The 18,659-nt window shown below is 33.5% G+C and overlaps 2 protein-coding genes across 2 annotated transcripts; one reads left to right on the plus strand and one right to left on the minus strand.

Moving 5' to 3' along the window:
• The first annotated feature begins 10,926 nt into the window (after window positions 1-10,926).
• LOC109152344 (CBL-interacting serine/threonine-protein kinase 3-like) lies at window positions 10,927-15,832 on the plus strand. The gene is made up of 15 exons (XM_019299983.1): window positions 10,927-11,029; window positions 12,100-12,313; window positions 12,543-12,605; window positions 12,775-12,846; window positions 13,073-13,180; window positions 13,268-13,348; window positions 13,421-13,474; window positions 13,563-13,688; window positions 13,785-13,874; window positions 14,086-14,208; window positions 14,307-14,414; window positions 14,839-14,952; window positions 15,079-15,135; window positions 15,222-15,296; window positions 15,562-15,832. Exons 2-15 carry the CDS (start codon window positions 12,143-12,145, stop codon window positions 15,637-15,639), a joined length of 1,320 nt encoding a protein of 439 aa, XP_019155528.1. The 5' UTR covers window positions 10,927-11,029; window positions 12,100-12,142; the 3' UTR covers window positions 15,640-15,832.
• A 100-nt stretch (window positions 15,833-15,932) lies between these two features.
• LOC109152345 (40S ribosomal protein S3a) lies at window positions 15,933-18,103 on the minus strand. The gene is made up of 7 exons (XM_019299984.1): window positions 18,012-18,103; window positions 17,829-17,876; window positions 17,577-17,682; window positions 16,924-17,061; window positions 16,644-16,829; window positions 16,285-16,485; window positions 15,933-16,171 (listed from the first exon to the last, which is right to left on the minus strand). Exons 1-7 carry the CDS (start codon window positions 18,020-18,022, stop codon window positions 16,076-16,078), a joined length of 786 nt encoding a protein of 261 aa, XP_019155529.1. The 5' UTR covers window positions 18,023-18,103; the 3' UTR covers window positions 15,933-16,075.
• Between the last annotated feature and the right edge of the window lie 556 nt (window positions 18,104-18,659).

The raw sequence follows: 18,659 nt of genomic DNA on the forward strand, positions 1-18,659 counted from the left end.
GAGGCGCTGCCGCCTGTTAAACAGTGCCCCTTCTGCCATAGGAATTGCCGTAGCAACAGGGGGCTCGGCCGCCATTTGCTCTACTGCAAATCCAAGAAACGAGCTGATCTCAACAAGCCGCCGCCGCCGGAGTAAGCTGATGATGAAGACATTCAGGGCGGAGGAGAGCCGCCTGAGGTGGCGCCGGCGGTCGCTTAAGGAGATCAACATATCCAGCAGCCAGGGCATGCAGTACAAGTTCCAATCAAGATAGCTAGGGGTGGTATGTAAGTGCTGTGTGATATCTTTTATATATAAACATATAAGCTTGGACAGTTCTGATCCAAATAGAAATAGGGTGCTGTAGTGTAATATCATAGTTTCGATCCTCTTATGATCACCTTTATCTTTTATACAAACTGATGTAGTAAATACACGTATACAAACTACAATCCTAGGTCGGTTCCTGTTACGGGTTCTTTGCCCGATCTGCTGGTTGGTTTAAGGTATATAATTCGGTTTATGTGATAGTAGGTCAGAGATATCCTAGCTAATAGCTATTCTGTGGAAATAGTCAAAAGTCCATTTTGACATCAATTAATGCATATTTATAGCCAAGTGAGGGAACCGGTCCCGGCCTGTTGGCATGCCTGTCGTGTAGAGGCGGCCATGCACGAGTACGTGAAGGCGGAGGCCCAAAAGGTTAGGGCCACGTGCCCTCAGATTCCTGATCACACAGGATCAAACTTCAAGGCCCCATGAGGGTCAGTCCGACCTAAAAGGGCCGGGAAAATGAAAACTGAATGAAGAACCCTTTACAGGACTTCCTCCGGCTAGAGCTCGACAAGCTAAGTAGAGATGGTCGGGAAATAAGTCCACCTAGGTTGGCAAAGGTCGGGCCAGGCTTGCCCCGTCCCATGGGTCCTTTTACCGATCACTGTACCGGCACGACCAGGGACGGAGGGAGAGAGGGGGTAGGGGGGCGGCTGTCCCCCCTCACCCCACCCCCACCCCCACACCATATATAGTATTTGTATGTATATATGTATATATAGTACATGTTTTAGTATTAGTATAAAAAAAACTATAAAATATCAATAAGAAGTGAGTTAGAGTAGGTGGTAAAGCACATACAACTTTGGTAATAATGAGGTTAAGGGTTTCAATTTTAGCATCAACATAGTTTTACAATTCTTTTTTAATATTACACACACACACTCTATAATAAGATGTGTAATTTATAATGTGTTTTCTATTCAAATTATTTTATTAATTAGGTTTCATATTTTGTTATGAATATTTTTATAAAGTTTCGACGTGTTTTATTTTTCGTCCATATCCAACAATATTTACAATTATATTTCTTAGGTAGTTTATTTATTTATTTTTAAATTATCTCTTTTGTTTTAATGTTTCGCCTTTTCTAGAAAAATTTTCTGAATCGGTCTGTACTGTTTCGCCCCCCCCCCCCCCCCCCCCCCCCCTCAACCGAATTTCTGGCTCCGTCCCTGGGCACGATGCCCAAAAAATAATCCATATTACAAACATTAGCATCTACTAATTTTTACTTAATTGACATCATTTTTTTATTTGTGGTTTACATATTAATTAATAATTTATATGGTGTAAATAAAATGAAGTCACAGAAAGGGTGCATTATGTAAGTTTGTCAAAATGAAGAAGCGCCATCCTCCCGATCCACATGCATTAGGTTTGATGTCGGACTCAAGTTTATGTTTTTCTTGAAAAGCATTACATTTTTAACTAAAGTATTACATAGTCTCACACAAAATGTTTTCAAATAAAACTTATTCATGTAACGAATAAATCTTGTGTGAGAAAATCTCATGTAATTTTTTAGTAAAAATGTAATATGACTAAAAAATAACACATATTTGTATATGTTTTGTCTTGTTGGAAGAAAATATATATGTATTTAAGCAATTTATTGTTTTTAGTTTTTATAGATTTTTAATTAATAGTGTGCACTTTTAAAATAACTAATATATTAAAATTTTTTAAAATGTATGCACTCAACGGATTTTATATTTTACTCTTTAAAAAAGTAGTGTGTTTTTTAAATGATAAAATTTAAAAAATTGATTTAAATTTTTATGTTAACAAGAGTACGAGTGTGCTGAAAATAATTGAACTAATAAAATTCTAAAGCAAAAATCATAGTCTACCTCAATTAGAGGCATAAATTTCATTTTTAGACTATGAGTAACTAATTCAATGGTAGTCAATTTTATTGTAATGTAGGAAGTAAACATTACAAGACAAATTAATGAAGCTAAGAAAATATAACATTTTCTACACATATATCACATGTTATATCATCAGATAATATTAATAAAATTTATCAATATAGAAAAGAAATCCTTTTTTTGGTGATAAATACTCAAAAAGCTAATGCATTACTTTTATAAATAAAAGTTTTTAATTTAATGAATAATAATAATAATGCCACATTAATTAATTAAATAATTTATTTGATATAAAGTATAATTCATTATTAGTTTTGGCTAGTAACATTAACTAAACTAAACTCAAAAGGCTAATGCATTACTTTTATAAATAATTTTTTTTAATTTAATGAATAATAATAATAATGCCACACTAATTAATTAAATAATTTATTTGATGTAAAGTATAATTCATTTTTAGTTTTGGCTAGTAATATGAACTAAACTTTTGGACCATGGTCCATAGTATAAAATTGCATCCTTTTGTTCATCTACTTAATTAAAGTTCTGTTGTAATGTCATTTTCAAGAGTTCATTTTTAGATTGAGTTATTTATTCAATTATTTTTTTTTCTTTCTCCAACTCAAATAGATATTTTCAAAAAAAAAAAAATTATTATAAAATTCTATTGATGTAAGAAAAATAAATTATTACAAATTGTAAATATGAATAAATAGTAAAAAATAAAATTTCAAAATAATCAAATTATCCATTAAAATTTTAAAGCGACTTATTTTATGTAAAATATAATGCGTTATTAGTTTTGGCGATCGAGTAACATCAACTCCAACTACTCCTAACTCTTCCACATCAACGTATTTTCTTCCCCCCCAATTTTGATCAATTTTTTTTTTTTTTTTTTTTGTTGTATAAATTTGTTATTTTTCTGAAATTCTCTTCATCACTACTCCCAATTCTTGAAATTTCTGCATTGTTTTTGTTGATTCAAGATAATGTTTTGTCAAATTATGTGCAAAAAGGGAATCCAGTTCCATAAAGGAATACTAATAAGGAAATAGTCATTAAATCTATTTCCACTAGAAACTAAGTTATTAAAACATATCTAGTCCTAGTTTAATTAGGATTAACTGTAAACTTCCTGGGCACTATAAATAGGGGATGTCTTTCAATGCATGATCAAGCTTTCAAGATCTAATTGTGAGATACAAGAGTCATTGAGAAGAGATACCCAAATTCCCTTGAAAAGTAGTACGTGTGTTTAGGTCACAATAGTGATAGTTATATTGTGTAATCTCCATTTCCTAACAGTATACTTTAAATATTAAGCTTTTAGTGAATTTAGGCAAATTCTCAACTTGAGAATTGCCTCGCAGATTAGGATTGTTTGTCCGAACTGCGTTATAAATCGTTTGTGTCACAGCGTCAGTTTTAACATCACTGTGGGGTGGGATTATATATATTTCAGTTTTCATGCAAGAAATGTGGACGTTGAAGCTGAAGAATCGAAGTGGTGGAGGGGATGAAGAAGAAGAAGAAAGGCGTAGAAACATTATCGATATCTCTAAACTTCTACCTTTGTGGGGAGCAAAGAAGAAACGATCAAGGCCAAAGCCACCACCCAAGGCGGAGGCGGATGAAGACGGCGGCGAGAAGAGATCTAAGCGCCCCCACAGAGCGATCAACGACAAAGAATTGTCGGCGGCTGCGGCGGCGGCAGTTTTAGCGAACAACGACAATGAAGTGTTGGAGGCGGCGGGTATATTAATGAGCATGCGGGAAGATAAAGGAGGAGGCAAAGAGCAAGAAAGGGAAGAATCTGGTGGCAGCTCCAAGAAGTCACCGCCGCCGCCGCCTGTTTGCCCCTACTGCCATAGGTTTTACTTTGGTGGCGAGGGGCTCGGCCGCCTGTTCTGCTGCAACTGCAGTAACCGAGCTGATGAGGATGCCCATTGCAAGAAGGTACCGGCCGCTTTTGATCTCAACAAGACGCCGCCGCGGGAGTAAGCTGATGATGATGAAATTCACGGCGGAGGAGAGCCGCCTGAGGTGGCGCCGGCAGCCGCTTAAAACATATCCAGCAGCCTGCTGGGCAGTTCCAATCAAGATAGGGGTATCCATGCATGTAAGTGCTGTGTAATAATAAGGGTTTTTGATTGACAAGAATGAGATTTTGTATATGCGGGCAGTTAATATATTAATTATAGATACATAATATGTGTCTTCAATTAATTTATTTTGTATATGTGGGCAGTTAAACGTTTATGTGTAGTTACCATTTATTTATGTGCTTTCAATTAATTTGTAGGACTTACTTAGGCTAGAGCTCGGCAAGCTAAGTAGAGATGGTCGGGAAACAAGTCCACCTAGATCGGCAAAGGTTGGGCCGGGCTTGCCCCATCCCATGGGTCCTTTTACTGATCATTGTACATGCATGATGCCCATAAAATAATTCCTATCACAAACATTAGTATCTACATACTAATTTTTACTTAATTAACATCATTTTTTTTTCATTTACATGAATTTTTATTGTAATGAAATAATTTTCAAGAGCTAATTTTTATTTGTGGTTTAAATATTAATTAATAATTTATATGGTGTAAATAAAATGAAGTCACACAAAGGGTGCATTATGTAAGTTTGTCAAAATAATGAAGAAGCGCCATCCTCCCGATCCACTACATGCATTAGGTTTAATGTCCGACTCAAGTTTATGTTTTTCTTGAAAATTAAAGCATTACATTTTTAACTAAAGTAGTATTACACGTCTCATATAAGATGCTTTCAAATAAAACTTATTAATGTAACGAATAAATCTTGTGTGAGAGAATCTCATGTAATTTTTTAGTAAAAATGTAATACTTTTTGACTAAAAAAAATAACACATATTTGTATATGTTTTGTCTTGTTGGAAGAAAATATGTATTTAAGCAATTTATTATTATTTTTAGTTTTTATAGATTTTTAATTAATAGTGTGCACTTTTAAAATAACTAATATATTAAAATTTTTTAAAATGTATGCACTCAACACATTTTATATTTTAATTACTCTTTAAAAAAAATAGTGTGTTTTTTAAATGATAAAATTTAAAAAATTGATTTAAATTTTTATGTTAACAAGAGTACGAGTGTGCTGAAAATAATTGAACTAATAAAATTCTAAAGCAAAAATCATATTCTACCTCCTCAATTAGAGGCATAAATTTCATTTTTAAAGTATGGTATGAGTAATTAATTCAATGGTAGTCAATTTTTTATTGTAATGTAGGAAGTAAACATTACAAGACAAATTAATGAAGAAAATATAACATTTTCTACACATATATCACATGTTATATCATCAGATAATATTTAATAAAAATTTATCAATATAGACAAGAAATCCTTTTTTTTTGGGGTGATAAATACTCAAAAAGCTAATGTATTACTTTTATAAATAAAGTTTTTAATTTAATGAATAATAATAATAATGCCACACTAATTAATTAAATAATTTATTTTGTATAAATTTGTTATTTTTCTGAAATTCTCTTCATTATTATTACTCCCAATTCTTGAAATTTCTGCATTGTTTTCATGCAAGAAATGTGGAAGTTGAGGCCGAAGAATCGAAGTGGTGGAGGGGATGAAGAAGAAGAAGAAAGGCGGCGTAGAAACACTATCGATATCTCTAAACTTCTTCCTCCTTTGTGGGGTAGAAAGAAGAAACGATCAAAACCACGGCCACCACCCAAGGCGGAGGCGGATGAAGACGGCGGCGAGAAGAGTTCTCAGCGCCGCCACAGAGCTGATGAGGATGCCCATTGCAAGAAAGTACCGGCCGCTTTTGATCTCAACAAGCCGCCGCCGTCGGAGTAAGCTGATGGTGATGAAATTCACGGCGGAGGAGAGCCGCCTGAGGTGGCGCCGGCGGCCGCTTAAAACATATCCAGTCAAGATAGGGGTATGCATGCATGTAAGTGCTGAGTAATAATCTACAATTATAATCTATCTACAATTATAATAAGAGCCAATAATGTTAGGCCCTTAACTGGAATAAAAAAAATGTCGGTACTACTTGTTTCTTAAAATGAATGATTCATAGTATTTTGATTTTAGTATTTTTAATGATTTTCCTTATTTACCCTTTATTATATTATTTTCTTTCCTTAAATAACTTTAAATTCCGTTAGTATAAACTTTATTAACAGAATATTCCGTTAACTATTTATTATTCTTAACTTACTCATTAATTTCTATAAGAAAGGTCTTAGGTTCGAACCTCATTCCAATTAGAGTTAGCATAATTGTTAAACATATACTACGAATATGTTAAAATGTATTAAAAAATAAAATATAAATCTACAATTATAATAAGAGCCAATAATGTTAGGCCCTTAACTGGAATAAAAAAAATGTCGGTACTACTTGTTTCTTAAAATGAATGATTCATAGTATTTTGATTTTAGTATTTTTAATGATTTTCCTTATTTACCCTTTATTATATTATTTTCTTTCCTTAAATAACTTTAAATTCCGTTAGTATAAACTTTATTAACAGAATATTCCGTTAACTATTTATTATTCTTAACTTACTCATTAATTTCTATAAGAAAGGTCTTAGGTTCGAACCTCATTCCAATTAGAGTTAGCATAATTGTTAAACATATACTACGAATATGTTAAAATGTATTAAAAATAAAATATAAAATTTAACATAAACTTTGGTCAAATAATTAGCTCGACTAAATACATAGCATTCAATGATTATAAATCAGGAACTTTGATAATCATTTGATTTTCTTTCATTAAAAAAATAATAAATTTAAGTCCAGTTTTTTTTTTTTTTTTCGTTTAATTAATCTTCTTTTGATTATTGAAAACAAAACTTAATATTTCAATTATGCTTTTATCAGTGCATGAAAACTTCTAAAGAAATTTGTAAGTTAATTTTTACTATATTATTATAACAATATCTATTGTAACCTTATATTTTGAATTATTTATTATCATCATCTATTGACAGCAATTGTCATTGACAAACTATCAAAACAATTTGTGTCAACAACGAATGGAAATTTAAAAAAAAAATCAATGATTTCATTATTGTGAATGAAAAGTATGTACGCCACTTTATTCAATCGTTATGCCGTGGAACTGTGTCCACCTTGCAATGTGGACACAGTTCTATGTTCATAATTACTGAACTATATGTTCATAATTATAAAGCTATATATTCATAATTTTTTAACTTCATATTCATAATTATTGAACTCTATATTCACAATTACAGAACTCTATGTTCATAATTATTGAACTATATGTTCATAATTATAAAGCTATATATTCATAACTTTTTAACTTCATATTCACAATTATTGAATCTCTATATTCATAATTACAGAACTATATGTTCATAATTATGTTCACAACTTTATGTTCATAATTTTTGAACTATATATTCATAATTATGAACAATTTTGGAACCGTGTGTGGACACGGTTCTACATCATAATTTTCCCACTTTATTGCTCTTATTACTTAAATTAAAAAATAAATTGGTAGCTACAACAAAAAATAATATATATGCATTTAATTAATTTTGAATTAGATGTCTCACAACACATGAACCATGTAGGGAAAACTACCACTACCAAATATCAACATGTGCTTGTAAGATAAAGAGTTCATAGCACAACTAAGATCTCAGTCATATACACGACAGACAAATTTAAAACTTCATACACCATAATCTCATTGCATGATGAATCCCTCTATGACACACTACCAATAAAATAAAAAAAAAAAAAAAAAAGAAAGAAAAAGAAGAAGACATGTACTGAAAATGAAAACAATAACAATGCTACCTAAAAGAGAATTAGAAACATTTAAACCAAAAATAGTATTTATTTAGACTAGCTTTTAGACTTAGTACTTAGATTAACGTTATTACAAAGTTGCAAACGTTTATTTTTGTGACAGTTATATATAATCAATCTCTCATATATTATCTTGCATTTATATATTTTAAATTACCGATTTAAATAAACAAATTCAACATTTATTTACCTATGCATGAACATCTTCTATATAATATTACATTGATATACTTTGAAATACTTATTTAAAAGTAAGTATTGGGCATTATCCTATTCGCGCAAAGCGCGTAGAAAAACTAGTAATACATATAAGCTTGGACAATTTGACATCATTTTTTTGGTTCATCTACTTGAATTTCTGTTGTAGTGAAATTTTCAAAAGCTCATTTTTACTTGACATAGTTTGTACATGTAATAATAATACTTTATGTGCTATAAATAAACATATTAATTACATACACATAAACGATTAATTATAGACACATAATATATTATTTAATAGTTAATTTATTGTTTTGTTTCTACAACTAACCGTTTATGTGTTTGTAGTTACCATTTCATTTGTTCTTAGCTAACATGCACGTTATGTGTCTATTTATTTACGGGCATATAAATAAGAAATGATATGTACATAATAAATCAATTGCATATACATAATTTTTGTACCAAAGTCCATGATATTATAAGATGGACCTTGGTCCATAGTATAGCAATTGCATCTTTAATTTTTGTAAATTTACATACTTATTCATGTAACGAATAAATCTTGCGTGAGAGGATCTCATGTAAATTTGTAGTAAAAATGTATTTTATAATAGTATTAGACTAAAAAATAACATTTTTTTTTTGAATGCTACTAGCTCTATTACATTGTAGTATCTGTTCATATACTTTCTCAACCTACTGAAACAAAAGAGCCAATAACGCCTCCACTGAGGCTCGAACTTACAACCTTCCAAATGCAAGTCCAACCCGGATACCATTAGACCACATAGTCCTGGTAGACTAAAAAATAACATATTTGTATATGTTTTGTCTTGTTGGAAGAAAATATTTATTTAAGCAATTTATTGTTTTTAGTATTTATAGGTTTTTAATTAATAGTGTACTGTGCACTTTTAAAATAACTAACATATTACCAAAATTTAAAAATGTATGCACTCAAAGCATTTTATAAATTTCACTCTTTAAAAAAAGTAGTGGTTTTTTTTAATATTAAAATTTAAAACAATATTGATATAATTTTGTATATTAACAAGAATGTGCCAACAAGAATTGAACTAATGACATTCTAATGCGAAATCATATTCTACCTCTTTAGATTCAATTAGTCAATGGTAGCTAATTTTATTGTAATGTAGAAAGTAAATATTACGAGACAAATAAATGAAGAAAATATAACATTTTCTACACATATATCACATGTTATATCATCGAATAACATTTAATAAAAATTTATGAGTTAATTTCATTTTTGGTCCTAGATTTATAAATAACAGATCACTTTAGTCCTAGTATTATTGTGGCATGATATTTCAATCATTTTGTTGACGAAGGACAAAAAATGGTCATACCACTATAATACTCTGACTAAATGTGAATGTTCTTATAAAAAGGACTAAAAGTGAACTGTCACCTAAAAATCTAAGACCAAAAAAGAAATTAACTCAAAATTTATCGATTATTGCAAACGTGAACTAATATCAACAATTTTTGTGAGATGCTAAGTTGATAGAGGCTTAGGTGCTACAATTTTTATTAATTGAAACATGAAGTTCAAACTCGAGCTAATTCAAGTCATGTCGAATCGATCTTTAGCTCGAGCTCGAGTTCGAGCACTCGAGCCAATCTCGGTTCGGCTCGTTTTCACCCCTAAGGGTGCAAGTTTTGAGTAACAATCATTGGGTGGGTCTTTCTACAATTTTTAATAATAATACGGATGGATTTGAAAGGATTACAAACCTTAGGGCTTTAAGTGAAATAATCCGCAACCACATATTCGTACACGGTTTTGACACAACAAGGACAGACGAAGCTTCCACCGTACCGCATATGTGTGCCTACCTTTGTCTTTCATCAATTATGGAGAATTTTTACTCGTCTATCATTATCAATTATATATACCATATCAATTATATAAGATACTTTTAATACTTCTTTTATAATATTTTAGATTTTAGATAACCATACATATTATATATTGTTATATTTACAAAGTACCTTGTGTTCAAATGACAGATAGTGACATTTTCCATATAGGATGTCATAAGATCGAACATAGCATTTCGATTTACAGAGTAACGATATCAACCGATACATTAAAACAATTTTGTCAATTATATACTATTAGAGATTCACACAAATTATGATCATGTATGTACAAAACTCAACTCAATTTCAAAATTATATATAAAAAAATATTGTGTTTGGCTCGCATTCATTGCTCTTTTTCCCGTTTTCTTTTCAATCAAAACTAATCGTAAAACAAATTATTACCGTAATACTACCGTAGGCATTGTTCTAGTATATAAAAATTTTACTTTTTGTGAGTTGCGTCTAGCGGTAGGGCGGGGTTTGAAATTGGACTTTTTGTGTGCAGAAATGTATAATTCTGTGTTGAGTTTCGGAACTAGTTTACCTCTTCATCAGGCGAAGTTTGGAAACCTAGATTAAAAAAAAAAAATTGTTTTGGGAAATTTTTTAAATTTATTTTTGAAAATTGGACAATATTTTGGGACGGATGAAAAAGGAAAGTAAGACAGATAAAATAGGAGGGAATGAATATATTTTTCTTGGACCATAGAAAGGCTTCCAAATACTGCCAGCATTTTGTACTGATCATCATCATCACCATTAGCCTATATCTAGCCAAGCTCCTTTGAGGTTCAGCTTCAGCAAAACTTCTCTCTGTCTCTCTCTCTCTCTCTCTCTCTCTCTCTCTCTCTATATCTATACAATCATTCACATCTTTTCAACATTTTTGGTAAGTCATATAATGATTCATGATTCTTGAGTTGATATATTCTGCTCAACTTTGGAAATCTGTACCTCTTGGAATCTCTTTATCTCAAATTTTATCAAAACACTGCATTTTTGCAATCTCTGAACCCTATTGAAATTTCATTTAGAAATTGGGATGAGAGATATGGGGATTTTCTCTATTTGTTGCCCTTTGTTTTGAAGTTTTGATTTGTTTAACAGTCTGGGAAGCTGAATTTGCTCTGTTAGCCTTGAATTATCTCTGAATCTTAATCACATTCTCAAACCCTAAGGGGTCGTTTGGTTCACGGAATGTCAGATTACCTTAGGGAATGTTAGATTGCTGGGAATGTTAGATTACTGGGAATGTTAGATTCCTGTGTTTGGTTAAAATTGGGGTATGTAATATAATCATGTTTGGTTTAGGGTTATCTTTTATACACACTATAATATCCTTAACATATTTTCATATATTTTAATAAATTTAAAAATTAAAATAAATAAATAAGATAACGGTATCATATATAATTACATGATTTTAAAATATTAACTAAAATCTTGAACTTGAGAAACAAAATTATTTTATATGCTAACATAACATAATAAAAATAAAAATATATATAATTACAAAAATAATTTTATATATATATATATATATATATAAATAATAATAATAATAATAATAATAATAAACTAACATAACTAAGGTTATCTTACATTACCTAAGATTTTGAAGGGAATCACATTCCCTTGAAAATCCTATGTGGAGGGAATGTGACATTCCTAGGGAATGTTAGATTTCCTGAGATAATGTGAACCAAACATAGGAATGTGAGCTTTGGAATGTCACATTCCCTTGGTTATGTTATATAACCTGAACCAAACGCCCCCTAAAAGATAAAAATAAAATTTAAAAACAAAAATCTCTGCCTTCATCTAATAACAAAAAATAGGAAATGGGAAGTCTGAAAAATGTTGTATTGATGCTTAGAACTTAGAAGTATAAGATTATGTTTCTGTAATTTCTCCATGAAATCCTGAAAGCTTACTCTGTGGTGAATATGAACTATGAAGTGTAGGGCTGCAATTTGAAGAAGGCTGCACTAGGTTCTTGATCATGAGTCAGTCGAAAATCAATCGTAGAGTTGGTAAATACGAGGTGGAAAGGACGATAGGCAAAGGATCGTTTGCCAAAGTTAAGTTAGCGAGGAATTCAGAGACAGGAGAGCATGTTGCTCTCAAGATTCTCGACAAAAATAAGGTTCTTAAGGATAAAATGGTGGAACAGGTAAGTTAGTTTCCAAGCTAGCTGTTTGTTCTTTAATGGACCAATAGTTTCTCTGTTGTATACATCTGTCAATTGAATATTATTATCTCGATTTTATGATGAGGAGCTTGAATATGCACAGATGTTTTCTGGCTCTTAAAATCTCGGGAGCTTCTTGTACGATAAATTATGTCAGCACATAGCTCTTTCTATAAGTGAAATTCTCTTATGAGTGCCATTTGTTTGACAGACCAAACGAGAAATAGCTACCATGAAGTTGATAAGGCACCCAAATGTTGTTTGCTTGTACGAGGTTGTTCCCTCTCTCTCTCTCTCTATCTCTATATCTCTTGCTCTCCAAATCCAACTTGGTTTGACAAGATTTCAAAGAATGCCAAACATCTGCGTGAAGGATAATCTGTGGTAGTATTAGAAACTGTTCCCATAGTTTTATTGATGCTTTTATTGTTTTCTGCCTTCAGGTAATGGGGAGTAAGACAAAAATATTCCTTGTTTTGGAATTCGTTACCGGTGGAGAGCTGCTCAACAAAATTGTACGCCCGATTCTTCCCTTTTTGTGTGGTTCTTGTGGTTCAAAAAGTGAAAACGAAGCACAGTTTGCTTATTTTGCCATCCATTCTCGTTCAGTTTTGATCTATTTTTCACTGCAAACTTCATGTCTTTCTAGAACTTAATTGCATCCTCCCGCTAAATGCAATTGTTGATTTCGTGATTGTCTGGTTTCAAACTGCGCTTACTCTCGTTTTCTGAATTGTGAAGATAAATGATGGACGAATGAGGGAGGACGAGGCAAGGAAGTATTTCCAACAGCTTATAAATGCGGTTGATTATTGCCATAGCAGAGGAGTTTATCACCGAGATCTGAAGGTAGATTATGACATAATTTTTGCCTCACTAAATGTAAGAACTAAGTGGTTTATAAACCTTTCGATTCACTCGGTTAATGATGGGCAGCTGGAGAATTTACTTTTGGATGCTTCCGGGAACCTCAAAGTTTCAGACTTTGGATTGAGTACTTATTCAAAGCAAATCAGGGTAACTATCAGATCATTGTCTTTCTAACCCGTGCCATATTCGATCTATTACTCAAACTGTTTCGATTGGCAGGATGACGGCTTACTTCACACGACATGTGGAACTCCAAACTATGTTGCACCCGAGGTTTAAACATCAGATTGTAATTTTGTATAAGGCTTCTTTTAAACTTGTTTCCAATGTTTGGTCCTGAAGAACGAGATTCCTTTTGTAGGTTCTTAACGATCGAGGCTACAATGGGTCTACTGCAGATCTGTGGTCATGTGGAGTCATCCTCTTTGTAATGCTTGCAGGCTACTTCCCTTTTGATGACAATAATCTCGCAAACCTATTCAGAAAAGTAAGACGTTTTTTCACAATTTCATTGAAGAGTTAACCTTTTCGCCTTTATCTTTGTTAGATTTCACAAAATCTAATCCTATTACACTGCTTGCAGATATCTTCTGCTGAATTTACTTCTCCACCTTGGATCTCTTTCGGTGCAATGAAGTTAATCACTCGAATTTTGGATCCAAACCCCGAGACAGTAAGTGAATACAAACCTGTTTACTTTTGTGGGAAGTTCTGAAGTTTCTATGTACTTTTGTAAGACATCAAACCTCTTAAGAGAAGCCACAGCAGACAATGCTGGTGAAAGTTTGCGATTTTTCCTGTTGTTTGCTAACAGGTTTTCACCCGAAAGGGCTGACTTGCAAAACTCGCATCACTCTTCATTTGCTTTTGTTTATACTTTGCAGCGCATTACCATCCCGGAGATTTTAGAGGACGAGTGGTTTAAGGAAGGTTATAAACCGCCTATTTTCAATGAGATGGAAGACGCGAATCTGGACGACGTGGAAGCTGTTTTTCAGCACTCTGAAGTGAGTTTGCCAAACATAATATGTTTGGATCATTTCAAGATGGAGCTTGGAGAAATAAGATTTAGCTCATTGGGTGCATTCTTTTTCATATTATACAGGAGCGTCGTGTGACAGGGAGAAGAGAAGAACATCCAACTCCCATGAATGCATTTGGGTTAATTTCTCTGGCAAAAGGACTCGACCTTGGGAATCTCTTTGATGAACAGGTACTTTCATCTTTATGCATCTATCCTAATTCCTAAATGCCAGCAAGCCCTACTGTAGGAGGCACCTTTAAGCTCGTACCATACTCAGATTAATCCTCATTCGCGCTGGATCGGCCCAATTAAGGGGCAAAGTACTGGCCAAATTGGTTTTTCCATACGAGAGGATGTTCGAACTCCCGACCTCTCTTAAGGGATGAGAGTGCATAGTCATGCCAACCAAGCTGGTTGCTGTCTATTGGTCATTTGGCCTTATTGGTTTGAGTCAGTCAGGCATAGGCAACCTAGGCTGGTTTACCTCCTTGTGGTCCTTTGTTGGTTAGGGTCACAAGGTGAGCTTTAACCAGAGCACTGTAAATTGAAGTATTTTAAGAGGAGGATGAAAATTATGATAGAGTAAATAGGCATCATATCTTACTCTTGATAGGGGTTCAAGAGGGAGACGCGGTTTGCTTCTAAATGCTCAGCCAACAAGATTATCAGCAAGATTGAAGAAGCTGTAAAGCCCCTAGGCTTTGATGTTCGCAAAAAGAATTACAAGGTGATTTTACAATACATGCATAGAGAATCTTACTTCATATGCAGTATAATGCGCCTGTTGAAACAAAGAACAATATGGTAATGCCACAGATAGTTAAGTCAGTTCTTGCTTCGTTTTTGTCTTCAGATGCAGTTGGAAAACATAAAAGCAGGAAGAAAAGGAAATCTTAACGTGGCAACTGAGGTATGCAAATGAGAGAATGCCTTTATCGTCTGTTTTAACTGAAAACTATACAAGCTTTCGTGTCTGAACTACGATTCTTGAATCAGGTATTCCAAGTTGCCCCTTGTCTTCATCTGGTTGAGGTGCGAAAGGCCAAAGGAGACACGTTGGAATTCCATAAGGTATGCAACCATTTAAGTCCAATATTTTGGTTACTATTATAGCCTCATGATTGTTTGATGTGGCACATTGGTCACAAAACGTAAAATCCCTCACCCGAAGGGCCCTTACACCCTTGGCCGACATGATTATAGAAGAGTAAATCACAGCGACTTAGCAACCTATTAAGTGAAAACCAGTGTTAGGACTCATTCCTATGTTCTACCACCTTTTCTCATTTACCACTCAACTTTCCCCCATTCAATGTGGTGTATGTTTGGTCTGCAGTTCTACAGAAGTCTGTCGACTTGCCTGGAAGATGTCGTATGGAAAACCGAAGATGATGGCATGCATATAAAGGAATAGCAACTCAGTCCTGGTTTATGAGAGCTGTTCCAAGAAGAAATGATTCCAATTCTTTCTGAACAGATACCAAAAACATGTAACAGAAACACATTTTGGAAATGTTACAGTTGAACCATATTGTCTTTCCATACCATAAATTTCAAAACACTATGGTAGGGGGAAATGGTGGGATACTAAGTATTCTTGTCTTTCACCTTTTACTTCGTATTCTTGTTTTTAATAATGTGATTTCTACCATCTGTTTGGAATGACCCTTTTTCATGCCATATGATTATAAGAAATAAAAGCATCAGTGAAATATAAACTGGTTCATCATCAAGTTCAAATGGTTCAGTATCAAGATATGCCTGTCAAAACTCTTCCTAAGCCGCCAAAGATCTAAGGTCCATTAAAGCATATAAATAGGCAAGAAACGCACAAGACACAAAATTCACAATCAAGCTCCAACAACAGGTTCAGTTGCCTCAGCCACGGGCTCATCTGCAGGCCTGTCCAGCTTTGTGCCAACATCTTCAGTGTAGTCACCGTGAACCTACACAAACAAATTATGGAATAGCTTAGCAGTATTCAAATGGAATGATTTCAAATTACACTTGTGTGAATGCATGTTATAACTATATTAGACTAGAAATCTACAATACACACCTCCATTAACTTGCCAAGATCAAACTTGGGAGCCTTTAGGATCTTGACCTTGCGAATGAACACATTTTGTAAAGGGTAGATGCTTGAGGTGGCCTTCTCAATATCACGGCCAATTGACTCAGGAATGAACTTCTGAACCAAGTCCTTGAGGTCACATGACTGAGCATGGTTAACCATAATCTCCCGCATCTTGCGGCGAATCTAGTCAATAAAAAGGACAGCTCAAGTAATGAGTGAACTAAAACGGAGTACCAATGAATAAAATCTGCACGAGAGAATATTTCCTGAAATTGAAACAGAGCAGACTAACTAATAACATAATATAGACTCAAAATGGCATTTGTACAATACAAACTTACCTGACGAATCTGGCTAGATTGTGCATAGCAGGTTCTCTTTTGCTGGTTTACTCTCTTCTTAGTGAAGCCAATGCAAAACATTCTCAAGGTATAGCTGTCTGTTGTTTTAACATCAACATGTGCCTCAATCAGTGATTGCCACTTCTTCACCAATGACCTCAATTTATCTGTAGTGAAGTTCATTCCCTGTCATTGTTGCAGAGGAATGACCAGTCAAAAACAGAAGTAGAAATTGTAGGGAAAATAAAGGTAACAAAAAAAATTAATGCACACATCATACCCAAAAGTTTGTAAGGACATTTCTTCCCTGAACATCCTCAGCCCTGAGACGAATCTTTCTGAAAGCATGGTCCTCATCACCTTGGAGGTCAGCCAATGACACCTCAAACACACGATGCTTGAGACCTTCTGAAGCAATCTAATTTGAAAGATAATAAAGGTCATTAAAAAAACAGTAGTTTTGAAAGAGAAACAAGAGGAAACCAAAGTTTTGGTAAGGATGAACAATACCTAACCAAAAAATCCAAAATAATCATTGAGTGGTTGAGAATTCCAAATGAACAAAAACTCAATAGAGTAGTAAAAAAGAACAAATTCAAAAGAGTCATGCCATAAACTCAACTGCACAGATTTAAAAGGTTGGTCTTTGCATTATGAATTCCAATGTCAGACAGATTACAAGGTACAAACCTAATATAACAAATCTACAAATGATTTCTAACATAAAAAAAAAACATAATTATAAAATCAAAACCAGGTTTGCAAATTAAAAGAACTCCCAAGAATATCATAAGCACCAAAAAGCATCTTAATAAACAAGAAAGCCATTCTACTATTCTAGTCAAGGATTATATGAAAAACATGCTGGTAATCTCAGATAAATGACCAGATTAACTAATAATTAACAATAAAAGATCACAAGTATTAGCTCACCTTTGTTCCCTGAGTTCGGGTAACGAGTGTCTTTCCGATGTTTCTTACAGTGAAAACTGATGGAGCCTTGATGTCATACCAGTCCTTCTTGGCGAAGGGATCAGCTCTATACACCACAACAAATCCAAACAACAATCAACTAAAAATCAAATCCACTGTAACTATAATCCAAAGGAGCTCATATTATCATAATCCAACAACAAAACGGAATCAATCCCTTCAAAACCAAAAATAAGCAAGACGACAACTTACGCTTTCTTCTTTCCTCCTTTCTTCCCCTTGGAAATCCGCTTGTTCTTTCTGCAATGCAACCAAGCCACAGTTCACACAGATTAATACACAACCAATAACTTCATACATATAGGATATAGATACATATATATATTGAAACAAACTGAATTGACGTAAGGAAAGAGTGTGTTTGTGTGCAAGTACCCGACGGCCATGGTCGAGGTTTGGAGCTAAGGTGCGTAGAGAGATGCAAAGAGTTCCGTCAGCTCAACTTGCCCTAAAAACCCTAGCTGCCATTTAGACGGAGGGCTTTTATAGGGTTTAATTCAAGATGGATTGAGCTCATATGGGCTTTTGGACCCACTGGGTTGGGTTTTGATAGGCCCGTTTATAATTGGGCTTTATCAACCTTTCGTCCATACAAAAATATGTGTGCTTGCGGGTAAATTATATCGTGGACTCTGGTCCAATCACAGAATTTGATTTCATGATGAACATAATTCATGTTTATAATGTACATAATTTATATTAATAATACACATGTACATAAACATAATATAATAAACATTAATTCTGTGTATTATGAACATGAATTTTTTGTGAATTATAAATATGAATTGTGTGTATTATGTTAAGTGTTTATGTGTCTTATCCATTCTATGTATCGGCTAATGTTCTGCTTTGGTCGACCTTGGCTAAGGTTTGTCTTGGCAGACCTCGGCTAAGGTCTGCCTTGGCCAACTCTGTGACCAAGCGCGGAGCTTGGCTACCTTGGTTGGCCGGGTCTGATTCAGTGTTCCGAACTTGGTCATCTCTATATTATCTTGTTCTGGATCTATTTATAATTATTCC

This window comes from Ipomoea nil, unplaced genomic scaffold (assembly GCF_001879475.1).
Source record: "Ipomoea nil cultivar Tokyo-kokei standard unplaced genomic scaffold, Asagao_1.1 scaffold2403, whole genome shotgun sequence".
In the NCBI taxonomy this organism is placed as follows: Eukaryota; Viridiplantae; Streptophyta; class Magnoliopsida; order Solanales; family Convolvulaceae; genus Ipomoea; species Ipomoea nil.